The sequence below is a fragment of the Oryx dammah genome, unplaced genomic scaffold, assembly GCF_014754425.2.
Source record: "Oryx dammah isolate SB20612 unplaced genomic scaffold, SCBI_Odam_1.1 HiC_scaffold_17, whole genome shotgun sequence".
NCBI classification, from domain to species: Eukaryota; Metazoa; Chordata; class Mammalia; order Artiodactyla; family Bovidae; genus Oryx; species Oryx dammah.
Genome location: NW_024070201.1, coordinates 17,217,576 through 17,232,001, shown reverse-complemented (window position 1 = coordinate 17,232,001; position 14,426 = coordinate 17,217,576). Strand labels below are relative to the sequence as shown.

The 14,426-nt window shown below is 35.5% G+C and overlaps 1 protein-coding gene across 1 annotated transcript in view; it reads right to left on the bottom strand.

Annotated features, from left to right (window-relative positions):
• The window catches only part of ATM (ATM serine/threonine kinase), a 156,326-nt gene that overhangs the window by 52,453 nt on the left and 89,447 nt on the right, over positions 1-14,426 (bottom strand). The window contains exons 38-43 of the mRNA XM_040257918.1: positions 10,756-10,933; positions 8,766-8,853; positions 6,029-6,184; positions 3,357-3,465; positions 1,369-1,457; positions 1,167-1,269 (exon numbers count right to left, since the gene is read on the bottom strand). Of these exons, the coding sequence (XP_040113852.1) occupies positions 1,167-1,269; positions 1,369-1,457; positions 3,357-3,465; positions 6,029-6,184; positions 8,766-8,853; positions 10,756-10,933 (723 nt within the window). The remainder of the gene's footprint in view (positions 1-1,166; positions 1,270-1,368; positions 1,458-3,356; positions 3,466-6,028; positions 6,185-8,765; positions 8,854-10,755; positions 10,934-14,426) is intronic.

Sequence of the window (14,426 nt, the reverse complement as noted above, 5' to 3'; positions counted from 1 at the left end):
GCACCTTCTCAGGCAGATATTGACCGTCCAGAACCCCAAGAAGTCTTAGTTAGCAAAGAAGCCTGCTTGCAGTTTGGTAGATAATGTCTCTCTGGGGCTGTGATTGCCCCCTTCTGGCTCTGGCTGCCTGTCACCGGAGGGGGATGGTCTTCAGCCGGCTAGTTCTGTTCAGTCCTTTGTTCTGTGAGCAGGCCTGGCAGTGTCTTAGGTTAGGGCTTCTTGCGTGGTAGCTATCCCACGGTCTGGTTTGCTAGCCCAAGTTAGTTCGCTCAGATTGCCCTCAGGGCATTCAGGTCCGGTCCTTACTCTAAGCGGTGCAGCCCGTGCCTCCCTGACCAGCCCCCACTCGCTAGTGGTGGGTGCAGGCATCTGCATTGCTTCTCCGCTGGGGGAGTTACCACTGGGCTCGTAATCTGTGGGTTTTAATTATTTATTTATTTTTCCTCTCTGTTATGTTGCCCTCTGTGCTTCCAAGGCTCACCACAGATTCAGCAGTGAGAGTGTTTCCTGGCGTTTGGAAACTTCTCTCTTTTTAAGACTCCCTTCCCAGGACAGAGCTCTGTCCCTACCTCTTTTATGTCTTTTTTTGTCTTTTATATTTTTTCCTACCTCCTTTCGAAGACAATGGGCTGATGGTGCCTGATGTCTGGGTGCCTGATGTCCTCTGCTGGCATTCAGAAGTTGTTTTCTGGAATTTACTCAGCATTTAAATGTTCTTTTGATGAATTTGTGGGGGAGAAAGTGGTCTCCCTGTCCTATTCCTCAGCCATCTTAGGACTGCCCTCCCACTTTCACTTTTTACTTTCATGCATTGGAGAAGGAAATGGCAACCCACTCCAGTGTTCTTGCCTGGAGAATCCCAGGGACAGGGAAGCCTGGTGGGCTGCCGTCTATGGGGTCGCACAGAGTTGGACACGACTGAAGTGACTTAGCAGCAGCAGCAGCAGCAGCAGCAGCAGCAGCAGCAGCAGCTCTATACTATCTTTCAGGTCAATCATTTGTCCAATTTACCTGTGTATCCTTCTGAGTTTTTTTCCCAGTGAAAGAAAAATAACCTTCAGTCTTAGCCTTGGAGTTCATCTGGTTATGTAAATAGTCCACTGATATACTGAAATAATATGAGCACTACACAAGCAGTGCTTTACTAAAGCAGCAAAAAAGAGTACCTGAATTATTCCTGCCTGACGAGTTGATGAGGAGATTGTTGTCTCAAGGTCATATGTTACTAAGGCTTTCCCCCACATTGCTTCATGTTCATATGTTCGTAGTCTATAAGAAAAGAGTTTTAAAATGCCTTTGAGTTCTATATGCATGTAACTTCTTTCATAACAGAATTACTATAGCATTATCTATGAAAAAGCAATATACCTAGTAAGGGGTTGTAACATTTTCCCTCCACCACAGCCATAAAGACTATCTGGCTCTCCTATACTTCTGTAGATTTCTAAAAGTAGATCCTAAAAACAGAAAAAAAATTTTTAAGAAATTGAAGGGAAAAAATATCAGTTTATGAATTTAACAAATTTAAATTACATAACATGTTATAAAGGTAAAAATATAATGATATTGAAATATATACTAAAGATATGGATTACCAACACAACAAACTGATCTGAGACAACAGAATGACTATGGACTATTTGAAAAGAATTGCTCACAATTTAATGAATTAGATAAGATATAAATCCCAACCTATGATGCTTCTAACATATGCAAAAAAGCCCATAAAAACAAAAGCAAACAATCCTGTCAACAGCTAAAACTGTGCATGGGAAAATGAGGTTCTGCAAAGTCTTACTCTTCAAAAGTAAACTTGGTTAAAAAACAGTTGTAAGGTTTTCTTTGAAAGAAAATTCAAAGTTGCACTATGTAATAATTGGTAAAATGTGATATGAAGAATTGGTTTGATGACTCAAACTTTGCAATAAAATTTACTCAGGAAAGAATTGATTCTGTTTAAAATAATCTCAGTAAAATAAAAATGAAAACAGAAAACAAAACAGAAAGAAGCAAAGGAAAAAAACAAAGAGAAATGGCACTGCATAGAAAATTGATTAAGCACTTTAAATATCTTAATGGTAGTTGCTCCAGGAAATATTTTCTAAACACAAACTGATATTGGCATGTTTATCATTCTAATCAAATTGTTTCTATACATAAGGATGAAATCAAGCCCTCAAGTGTTGGAACATTTAGTCCTGAAGCTAGCACAGTACCTGGAGCACAGGAGATACTCCAAAAACTCAGAAAAGAGGATAAAACTATAAACTAGCAAAATAGAGAAGGAGAAAAATCAGGAAAACAGTATCAAAAAGGCAGACAGAACGTATTTCAAGTAAGGCACAGTTCTTGGTGTTAAGTGTTGATGAAACATTAAGGAAGAGGTTGAATGAAAAGTGAGGGCTAGACTTAGTAACATCAAGTTTATGAGTGACATTAGCAGGTGCTAGTCAGTGGAAATTGAAACCTTCTTTCACAAGGTTTGGCTGTATGGGAAGGGAGAAAAAAGGGTGTCACATTAAAGAGAACAAAAGGAAAAGGGAAATGATTTTGTGTTCATTTGAAGGAAAATGTTTTTAATAAGAAGAGTGTAAAATGTTTGAATATATTGAGAAGAAGCATGGTACAATAAAAAAATAAAGTTCTTGACAGTTGGAAAACAAAGCACAGAAAAAAAGACAGCAGGAGAAACTGTTCCTCTGCTTTAACAAAGGGAAAGATTACAATAGGAGCAGACACATGCAGCAAGACTTCTATGTTTGACAGTGTCATATGGTGGCACTTCCTATCTATGTCCCTTATTTTGTCTAAGAAGTAGGAGACACAGTGAAAGCAGAGAAGAGAACATCAGAGATGTAAGCAAACTGAAGAAGATCTCACTCATTTTAAAGGGAGAAAGGTCAAATTAAGAGTCAAATTTAAATTTTTAAATTTAAAAATTTACAGAAGAAGCAATCTGCCCTGAGATGTGATATACAATAAACAAGTAAACAAATAAAAATATAAATGTTAAGTGCTATGAAGAAAATAAACAGAGTACTGTAGCAGAAAAATATATGGTATAATTCACCCTATGAGATAGGTGGTTGTACTTTCGTCTTTCTGATAAAGGAACTCAAAGTTGAAAAGATAAAGTAATTTCTGGAAGATTATACAACTAAGGAATAAGGATAGAACTCATTTGCCTAATCCAAGGCCTAAGCTTCAAACCATGAATTTAACATATTTGATAGTCCAAAAAGTAACTTCAGTTTGAAAATAAATAAAATAACAAATCTATATAGTCTTTACAACAAAACAATAGTTTAAAGTGTAAAACAAATATTAACATTTATAATAAAGTCTATAATATATACCTGTAAACTTATCCCAGTTTCTTCCTTACTTTTTTCACTCAAACTGGAAATAGTTGTACTTTGGCTTCCTTCTTCAAATGTAAGACTTCTGTTTGTCACAAAAGCATCTCTTTTAATGGGAATATACTATTTTGAGGCTTGCTAATACGTATACCATAAACTTTGAAAGAAAAAACTAACAAAGGTTACAAATAAAATATAATAAACCATTTATACTTGAAAACAATACCAAGCCTAGAATAGAAAAGGAATTTGTGAGTATTAGGTCTTTGAATGAAAACTACATTTTAACCACAGTCTCATTTATGGAAAAGCAATATGCCAAAATACGCTTTTTACAGAGCTTAAAAATAGAGCAGAAGCCCTTGAGTTCAATTCCTAAATGTTCTGTCAGTGATTTTACCTGAAGTTTAACCTCACTGGGGCTTCCCTAGTGGCCCAGAGGGTAGAATCTGCCTGCGATGTGGGAGACCTGGGTTTTGATCCCTGGGTCAGGAAGATCTCCCAGAGAAGGGAATGATTACCCACACCAGTATTCTTGCCTGGAGAATTCCACAGACTGAGGAGCCTGACAGGCTATAGTCCATGGGGTTCAAAAGAGTCGGACACGAATGAGCAACTTAACACTTACTTACTTAACCTCATTAATAAACACAGGCATGCAAATTAAGACCACACCTGAGATACCACTTAACACTTGATAATTTGGCAAAACTTAAGAAATCTGATAGTGTTGAAAAGGAAGTGGACCAGTAGAACCACAGGTAATAAGTGACAGAATTAGAACTCAGATTTGTCTACATTTTGCTATTAACTAACTTGAATAGGAAACCTAAGAGAGCAATTCACTTTTGTGACCTGATAGTGTTTGTAAACTGTTGATTTGTATTTTGCTTTTATACTTTTCCTGATCACTTTAGATTTACCAAATTCTCAGTTCACCTGAGTCACTGAAGAAAATCAGCATTCCCTACCCTTTCTATGGCAACCCACTCCAGTATTCTTGCCTGGAGAATCCCATGGACAGAGGAGCCTGCCAGGCTACAGTCCATGTGGTTGCAAGAGTTGGACATGACTTAGTGACTAAACCACCACCACCCTTTCTATACACCTCATGTCTGTTTGCCCTCCCTTGTCCATAAGGCATTTGAAAAAAAAAAATCAGATTGTCAAAGCAAACAGCAAGTCCCATTTATGAAGCACTTCTCCCCTAAAGCTAACCAAAATAAAATCCAGGCACCTTTCTTGTTAAACAAGCAATTTTGCAAAAATTTGCCACATTCTATATAATCACTTATTCTCAAATTAAAAGAGCTTTTATTTATACTCAGATAAGAACTGTTACTCACCCCTGATTAGTAAAAAGTGTTATTCTATGGCACCAAGATACTGAGGTGCACTCACATTAAAATTGCTACAAAGTATGCAGGGTTTCTGCCAAATTTTTAAGAACTAAAGTAGTCAAAAATCAATTTCTTAGTCATTTTATTTATCTTTGTACAAAGTAAATTCTTAAGCATTCACAAACATGTCAATTACACATTATACATATGATCTACACACTGTCAATTTTGGGGGGTATTTTAATAAAATCTAGAAATTACATTCCAATTCTATTAAGCTATAGTTTATAAGTATACTGATATATAAGGGTATACTGATCAAACTGTAGATTTTTAACAGTTTTTAATTGAAAAGGATAAATTAAAACAAATGAGAGCATTAAGCGAACCAGTCTGGGTCTACTAAATTAATCATATCTGAACTAGGATCTGAACTCTAGTGCCTGGTTTTCCACAATCCAAAAACAATACTGCTTTCAGCTTAATGATAATCCAAAGTAGAAATTATAGGTAGCAAGCATAAGAATATAAGCAAGCATCAATATAACACTTCTTTGCTATTTCAATTTTGTAGTATGAGTGATTTCATGGTGGGAAAGTGAGGCTAACTATAAAAATAAATATTTACTGTAAAGCAATTATTCTCCAATTTAAAATTAATTAATTAATTAAAAAAAACCACTAAGCTATTTCAAATGAACAAAGATTTGAGGAAGGCCATTAGGACAGTAAACTGTATTTTTTACTCTTCAAGTTTCTTGGCTATTTTTTGCTTTTTTCTATTATCTAATATTATACTTGTTAAACTCTTATGAGAGTTCTAACTCAGAGGAAAAGCAAAGTAAAGAAGTAGGAATCCAGGTAGACACCAAAACAATGAAAGCGATTTAGTCACAGAAAGCAAATCAGGTTACATTACTTCTAGTCAATAAGTAAAATGGATCTTGAATAAAGTGAGAGAACAGTGGTAAACTTAATTTAAAATTAGGGAATCATTCAACCATTTGAAAAATAATTATTGATCACTTATATAAAGTTCCCAATGCTAGTTACTGCGGGGAATACAGAGAAAAGTAAGGATGATCTCTGTCCTCCAGAAGTTTGTGTGTAACTTTTATAATTATTGAGTAATAAACATCTCTAGTTCAGGGCAGAATTGCTTATTTCTTTAACATACTTTTATTATCATTTCTCCTTAAAAGGTAGAAAGCGCTTATTTAAATTATCTTTTAAATGGGAGAGTGGAAGTAAAACACCTCTTTAATAAATACCTTTAATGAAACAAATTCGACACCAATTTTACAAACCAAAACTTCCAAATCCCGTTACCTTTTCTCTTGATCATCCAAGTTCTTCTTATCTGCATAGATTTCTGCATAGAGCAATGCTGTAAAATGAGCAGCACAAGACTGAGCTACTTTGGCAACCTCTAGATAATTCAACTCCAGCCAGAAAGCATCATCAAAAACTGTTCCTGAAGAAGGTCTAAAGAAAAAATTTAAATACGGTCACGTCCATTTCTTTAACTTACATACCAAAAGTATGTTGATATAGAATACAATGGTAGCCAGTGCTAGTTAAAAAGAAAATTACATTCAAATAACCAAAAACCACATATCCCCAATATATAACAATAAACACCCAAGATAATATAGAGTTCCAGCACTCTTTTTGGATCACATACCTATTAGAAAATCTGATAAAAGCTATGGACCATTATCCCATAAAATTTTGAGGTTCATACTTGCCCCCCACCAAGGGATCCATGGACCACAAGCTAAGAATAGGCTATACAGTGTACAGTAAAAATACATACACAAGTGGTTTTAAATGATCAATTTAATGAAAATATTGTTTCTTCTAAGACACATTTACACATCATTCCTATTAGTTATTCTTCTTCTCAGCTAGTTGCCTAGGTTGAGGTTATTTAACAAAAATCTTCCCTGGTGATAACAGTAGGCCCTAATTGGAAGGAATGATATTATCTTTCTCAAAACAATTTTATAGAGATGTGACAAGGCAGTAGTTAAGAAAATTGGTATTAAAGCAGGAAACTCTAGCTAAGTTCAAATCCAGCTGGGTTACCTACTACAAGCTGTATGAATTTTGGAACTAACTTCTTAAGCCTCAGTTTCTTCATTTGCAAAACGAGGAAACAATGTATACCTCAGAGAACAGCTGTAATGAGCAAATAATGCTTACAAAGCTGATGAATAAAGTACCTATCACATAGCCAAGACTTTTAACTATAGCTATTCTGAGAAACCAGTCGTAAAGGAAATCAGTCCTGAGTGTTCATTGGAAGGATTGATGTTGAAGCTGAAACTCCAATACTCTGGCCACCTGATGCGAAGAGCTGACTCATTTGAAAAGGCCCTGATGCTGGGAAAGATTGAAGGTGAGAGGAAAAGGGGACAACAGAGGATGAGATGGTAGGATGGCATCACCGATTCAATGGACATGAGTTTGAGTAAACTCCAGGAGTTGGTGATGGACAGGGAGGCCTGGCGTGCTGTAGTCCATGGGGGTCACAAAGAGTCAGACACGACTGAGCGACTGAACTGAACTGAACTGATTCTGAGAAACATGAACCTGAACTCAAGTCCTTACTCTTTATTCTATGTCCCAGCCATATTCTCTCAAGAATCTTCTTTAAGGCCTTATTTAGAATAAAAACTTAATATTGAGAAATTTTATCTTCTTGAAGGCTAACCAAAGTAAATACTTCTCTAACTCAATGGTAAATATAAAATGAATAATTCAGAGGTGAAACTGCCTCCCAACACTGAGAAAAGAGATGCTGCCAGTTAAAGTTTTGAATGGGGTTTCTCACAAGAGGATTCAATATAAAACAATACAGTGAATCAGTAACTTTCTAACCAGAAACACAGACACTGAAAGGCCAAAGACTTCTTTTCCTAAGTATGAGATGGCAAGCACGAGGAGGATACAGAGGAGTAAATTTTTAAGATGTAAATGCATTTAGGTCAAAAAATGTTTCCAAATTCCACTACCAATTTTTTATTTTTCTCCCACTATTCCTTCCCATTCTTTATCAGTCACTGCCACTACTATCATACAAACTAATGAGACACCAATGCCTACCTATTCAAGTTATAGGCTTACTACATTATTTCTTTAAAGTTCTGGTCAACTCTGGAGTAGTACAAACCTGTTGACCATTCTCTCTATCAATTCCTGTACTCATTGTTAAACATCTCAAAAAAAAAAAAAAAGGAACAAAAATACTGAATTATAAAGCAATTTATCAGAATCAAGATAATAAACACTGCTATAGACAGTATCACTATGTAAAACCACAGATTTTGAGGACCTTGTAACACAGTAAAGAAACTTGTGCTTCATAATAAAGATAAATAAAGGAACTTTTTTACATAATTCTAACTACTTCTGAGACAAAAGTAAAGAAAAAAGTTAAAAGAGGAGCAATGCAACTAAAAGTAACCTGGAAAATCGCTATTCCTTTTCCATGACTATAAACGAAATAAACTAAAGCCCCCAGAGACTGAATGATTTAGCAAAGATAACACTGTTACTATTATAGTTGGGGCTAGAATTCAGTGCTCAGTCGCTCAGTTGTGTCCGACTCTTCGTGACCCCAAGGACAGTAGCTTCCAGGCTCCTCTGTCTATGGGATTCTCTGGGCAAGAATGCTGGAGTGGGTTGCCATTTCCTTCTCCAAGAATTCAGAGTTCCTACAGTATTCAAAGTCTTATAATTTATCTTGTAATAACCTATAATGGAAAATAATCTGAAAAAAAAAAAAAAAACATATATATAACTGAATCACTTTGCTGAACACCAGAAACACAATATTATAAATCAACTATACTTCACTTAAAAAAGTATTGAGAGTTCCTGACTTTGATTTCACCAAAGCTCCACCCTGAATATGGATTTATTTCAAGGAGATATAAGCACCACACATATTAAATACAGCACCTTGTAACAGCATTACCTCGAATAATCATGTTAAAATTCAGTCAGCAATAACAAGTTACACTTCTAAATACTCAAACTCAAGAACCAGTAGTCACATTACCTCTTTTGTCTCCTCATGTAGTCCACAACAGCAAGCATCGTTCTTTGTGATTTTTTATCCACATGGCATCGAAAAAAGTGCTCTGACTCTGACAAAGAAAGAGATGTCCCATCAGACCCAGACAGGTGTGCTTAGGCGTCCTCTTCCTTTTGTCTGGAATTTGTCTTCCTCTACACTATAAGGTTCTAGCACAAAACAGGCTCTTAATAAATATGAATCAACAAATGGAATTTAATGACATTTCTTTTTCTTTTAAAAGAAACTATATGCTTAATAAGATTAAGAATTTAACTGTAATTTATATTTATTTCTGAAGAGGACTAATTCATTGATTTAGTAACTATTTACATAGGACTTTTTAATATACTAGGTAGGTGTTTGGTATACAATGGTATAAGAAAGACTATTTCTGACCAAATGGAACTCAATGACTGGCCTAAGAGACTCTTAACACAGTGTGATGTGTGCTATGATAAAGTTTAGAATATCAGAGAGGTATATAAAAAAAGAACTCTGAACAAGAAGAGTTTCACAGAAAAGAATGGTATCTGAAAAACTAATGTTTCATTTGGAGAGGAAGAAAGAATAGTGTTCCAGACAACAGTAAGATGGCTGAAACAAGAATGAACATGGAGAATTTACTGAAAGATTTCAGTGTATTGAACCACAGAGCTGGAAAGCAGCTGTGGACAAAGAAAAATAGATGGATTAATGTTATTTATAACACAGAACTCCCAGGATTTGGTGATCAGATGAGACATGTGAGAAAGGTTTCAGGCTTAAACCACTGCATGTTCTTTACTGAAAAGAGGAGGTTGGGGAACAGAGGTGAAGATGATAAATTTACCTTTGGACAGCTGAATTTGAGATGTACGTAGGACATTCAAATGAAGGCAGTGAGACTTATAGACATCAGAAAAGAAACCATTTGATAGACATCTATATACTTTCCTTTTCAATGGTAAGTTTTACATGTGAAATTTAAAGTTTCATTTACAACAATAAAAATATTGGCATAAAATAAAACTGGCTGGCTTTATGTTTGAAAGGCTATAGCACAAATATGCATAAACAACTGATAAAGATGAAAAAAAGTCTTAGTCAACTGTATTGGTCTTGAAGTACAGTACGTGAATCTAGTTTTATGTCTGTACATAAAATACATTAATAATACATATTCAGGATGTATTAATCTGTACGTTAACATCACAGATCTATAAATCTTTTCCTTTTTTCAAATTTAGGTTTGAAAAACTGACCAACAATGAGCCCTCAACAATGTATTGATGTTATTGTTTAGTTGCTAAGTCATGTCTGACTCTTTTGCGACACTGTGAACTATAGCCCACCAGGCTCCTCTCTCCATAAAATTTACCAGACAAGAATACTGGAGTGTGTTGCCATTTGCTTTTCCAGGGAATCTTCCCAACCCAGGGATCGAATTCACATCTCTTGCATTGGCAGGCAGATTCTTTACCACTGAGCCACCAAGGAAGCCCATGTGTATTCAATTCTTGGTTTAACTTCTCCTGCAATAAGCTCTCAGCATGGGAAATACTTCTTATACAACAGCACAGAAGGAGGGTAAGTTACAAAAGTTTAAGTAAAACATAGTCCAATTTTCCTTAAAAAAAAAACTAATGTATATGCCAAATGTTAATTATAGTAATCCCAGATCACAGAACTATAAGTAATTCTGCCAGCAACAAGCACAGTGTTTAATAGGCACTAAATACTCAATCAGTTGCTCCATTAATATTAGTCTATATTTAATGAGAGGGTACTATGCATTAAGTATTATCCTATGTGTTCTACACACAATATTTCATCGAAAACTTGTTACAACTTTTATCTCCATTTTACAGATGGCAGAATAGATGTTTAGAGGTTATGAGATTAAGCCTACAAAGTGCCTTGATGGGACTCAAACAATATCTTTCTCTAGAACTGAGACTTTAACAGTATCAAGTTGAGAAATTTAACAGAATACCTGAATCCAAATTTGCAGGGGTTGTAGATCGGCTTGTTTGTGAAGAGTGTTTGAAACAGCTAGTGAAAAATCCCTGAATGTGTGTAGAAAGGAGATTTCTCCATGATTCATCTGTATCTTGTAGTAGAATATCATGAATCAAGTATGGAAGCACAGTCTGACAAAAGTCAGTTTTCACCTAAAATATACAAACACATCCAGTCAATAGTTTTGAGTAAAAACATTTTACTTAAAATATTCATTCCCTGTTAATGACACAAGCCACGAACTCTATATATTACGAAAAACGTACAAAAAAAATATGTATGAGGTAGTGTTGTTTTTTTTAATCAAACTAACCTAGAACATCTATATAGAACATATATATTACACTGAAATAGTTCATTTCCAGTCGAAGCTATTTGCATATAATGAAATAGGGTATGCTTACAAATATAATTACTATGTGACTATTGTAAAAAATATTTGATATATGAAAAGTGTTACTAATAACAGATTTGACAAAGGGGAAAATGAGGATCAACATTTAAGAGAAAAAGCTGAAAATAGGATTTTAGCACTTTTTCTACATAGAATGCAGAACTCTAACAGTCATGTTTAAAAGTTTACATTTTTAATAAACCCTAATTTTGGAGCTGACTGTGGCTCGGATCATGAACTCCTTATTGCAAAACTCAGACTTAAATTGAAAAAGGTAGGGAAAAACACTAGGCCATTCAAGTATGACCTAAATCAAATGCATTATGATTATACAGTGGAAGTGACAAATAGATTCAAGAGATTAGATCTGATAGACACTGTGCCTCAAGAACTATGGACAGAGGTTCGTGACATTGTACAGGAGGCAGTGATCAAAACCACCTCCAAGAAAAAGAAATGCAAATAGGCAAAATGGTTATCTGAGGAGGTCTTACAAATAGCTGAGAAAAGAAGACAAGCAAAAGACAAAGGAGAAAAGGAAAGATATACACATCTGAATGGAGAATTTCAAGAATAGCAAGAAGAGATAAGAAAGCCTTCCTCAGTGATCAATGCAGAGTAATAGAGGAAAACAATAGAATGGGAAAAAATCATGGCATCCAATCCCATCACTTCATGGCAAACAGATGGGGAAAAAATGGAAACTGTGACAGATTTATTTTCTTTGGCTCCCAAATCACTGCGGACGGTGACTGTAGTCATGAAAGACGCCTGCCCCTTGGAAGAAAAGCTATGAAAAACCTAGACAGTATATTAAAAAGCAGAGACATCATTTTGCTGACAAAGGTCCATATAATCAAAGCGAGAGCTGGACCATAAGGAAGTCTGAACACCGAAAAATTGATGCTTTTTAATTGTGATGCTGGAGTAGTCTCTGGAGAGATCCTTAGACAACAAGGAGATTAAAACAGTCAACCCTAAAGGAAATCAACCCTGAATATTCATTTGAAATACTGATGCTAAAGCTGAAGCACCAATACTTTGGCCATCTGATGTGAAGAGTCAACTCATTAGAAAAGACCTTGTTACCGGGCAAGATTGAGGGCAGGAGGAGAAGGAAGGACAGAGGATGAGATGGTTGGATGGAATCATCAACTCAATGGACATGAGTCTGAGCAAACTGCAGGAGACAGTGAAGAAAAGGGAAGACTGGTGTGTTGTAGTTCATGGGGTTGCAAAGAACTGACTCAGTGACTGAACAACAATAACAAAGAAAGCATGTCACAGATTTGATGCAGAAAAAGCTTTTGACACCCATTTATGATTTAAAAAAACAAAACAAAAAAACTCTCCAGAAAGCAGGAATAGAGGGAACCTACCTCAACCTAATAAAGGCCATGTATGACAAAACCAAAACTAACATAACACTCAACAGTGAAAAACTGAAAACATTTTCTCTAAGATCAGAAACAAGACGTCTACTCTCGCCATTTTTATTCAGCATTGTTTTGGAAGTCCTAGCCATGGCAATCAGAGAGAAAAAAAAAAAAAAAGAAAGAAAAGAAATCCAAATTGGAAAAGAAGAGGTGAAACAGTCACTGTTTGCAGATGACATGATACTATACATAGAAAACCCTAAATGTGCTACCATAAACTTCTAGAGTTATTCAATGAATTTGGTAAAGTTTCAAGATACAAAGTTAATACACAGAAATCTGTTGCATTCCTATACACTAACAATGAAAGACCAGAAAAAGAAATCAAAGAAAAAGTCCCATTTACCACTGCATTAAAAAAATAAAATAGGATTTCCCTGGTGGTCCAATGCCTCCCAACACAGGGGGCATGGGTTCAATCCCTAGTTGGGGAACTCACAAGGCTCATAGAGGGCCAAGGGAAAAAATAAAATAAAATACCTAGGAATATACCTACCTAGGAGGCAAAAGGCCTGTACTCAGTAAACTATAAAACACTATTGAAAGAAGTCAAAGATGAAACAAATAGATGGAAAGATATACCACATTCCTGGATTGGAAGAATCAATGTTGTAAAAATCACTATATTTACCCAATGCAATCTATAGATTCACTGCAACCCTATTAAACTACCAATGGCATTTAACCAGATCTAGAAAAAAGAATTTTACAATTTCTATGGAGAGACAAAAGACCCTGAATAACAAAAGCAATCCTGAGAAAGAAAAATGGAGCTGGAGGAAATGGGCTTCCTGACTTCAGAATATACTACAAAGCTACAGTAATCAAGACAATACGATACTGGCAGAAAAACAGAAATATACATCATCAGTACAGGACAGAAAGCCCAGAGACAATGCCATGCACATATGGTCCCCTAATCTATGACAAAGGAGGCAAGAATATACAATGGAGAAAAGACAGTCTCTTCAATAAGTGGTACTGGGGAAACTGGACAACTACGTGTAAAAGAATGAAATTGGAACACCTGTTAACACCATCCACAAAAATAAAATGCATTAAAGACTTAAATGTAAGGCCAGATATTATAAAACTGTAGAGGAAAACAGGCAGAACACTCTCTAACATAAATCACAGAAAAATCTTTTTTGATTCACCTCCTAAAGTCAGTGAAAATAAAAATAAACAAAGGGGACCTAATTAAACTTAGAAGCTTTTGCACAGCAAAGGAAACCATAAATGAAATGAAAAGACAAACCCACATAATGGGAGAAAATCTTTGCAAATCAAGCAAGAGACAAGGGACTACTCTCCAAAATATACAAACAGCTCATGCAACTCAGTATCAGAAAAAAAAAAAAATAAATAAATAAACTGGATGGAAGATCTAAATAGATATTTCTCCAAAGACACACGAAAGACTTGCCAAAAAGCAGAAGAAAAGATGCTCAACATCACCAATTATTAGAGAAATGTAAATCAAGACTACAATGAGGTATCACCTCAATCAGTCAGATGGCCATCATCAAAAACTGTACAAACAATAAGTGCGGCCTCCTACACTATTGGGGGAATATAAGTTGGTATAGTCAATATGGAGAATAGTATGGAGGGTGCTTAAAAAACTAAAAACAGAGCTACCATATGATCCTGCAAGCCCACTCCTGGACATATTTATTCAGAGAAAACCATAATTCAAAACAACACATGTACCCCAACGTTCACTGCAGCATTATTTCCAACAGCCAGGACATGGAAGCCACCTAAATGTCTATCAACAGAGGAATGGATAAAGAAGTTTTGGTACATATATAT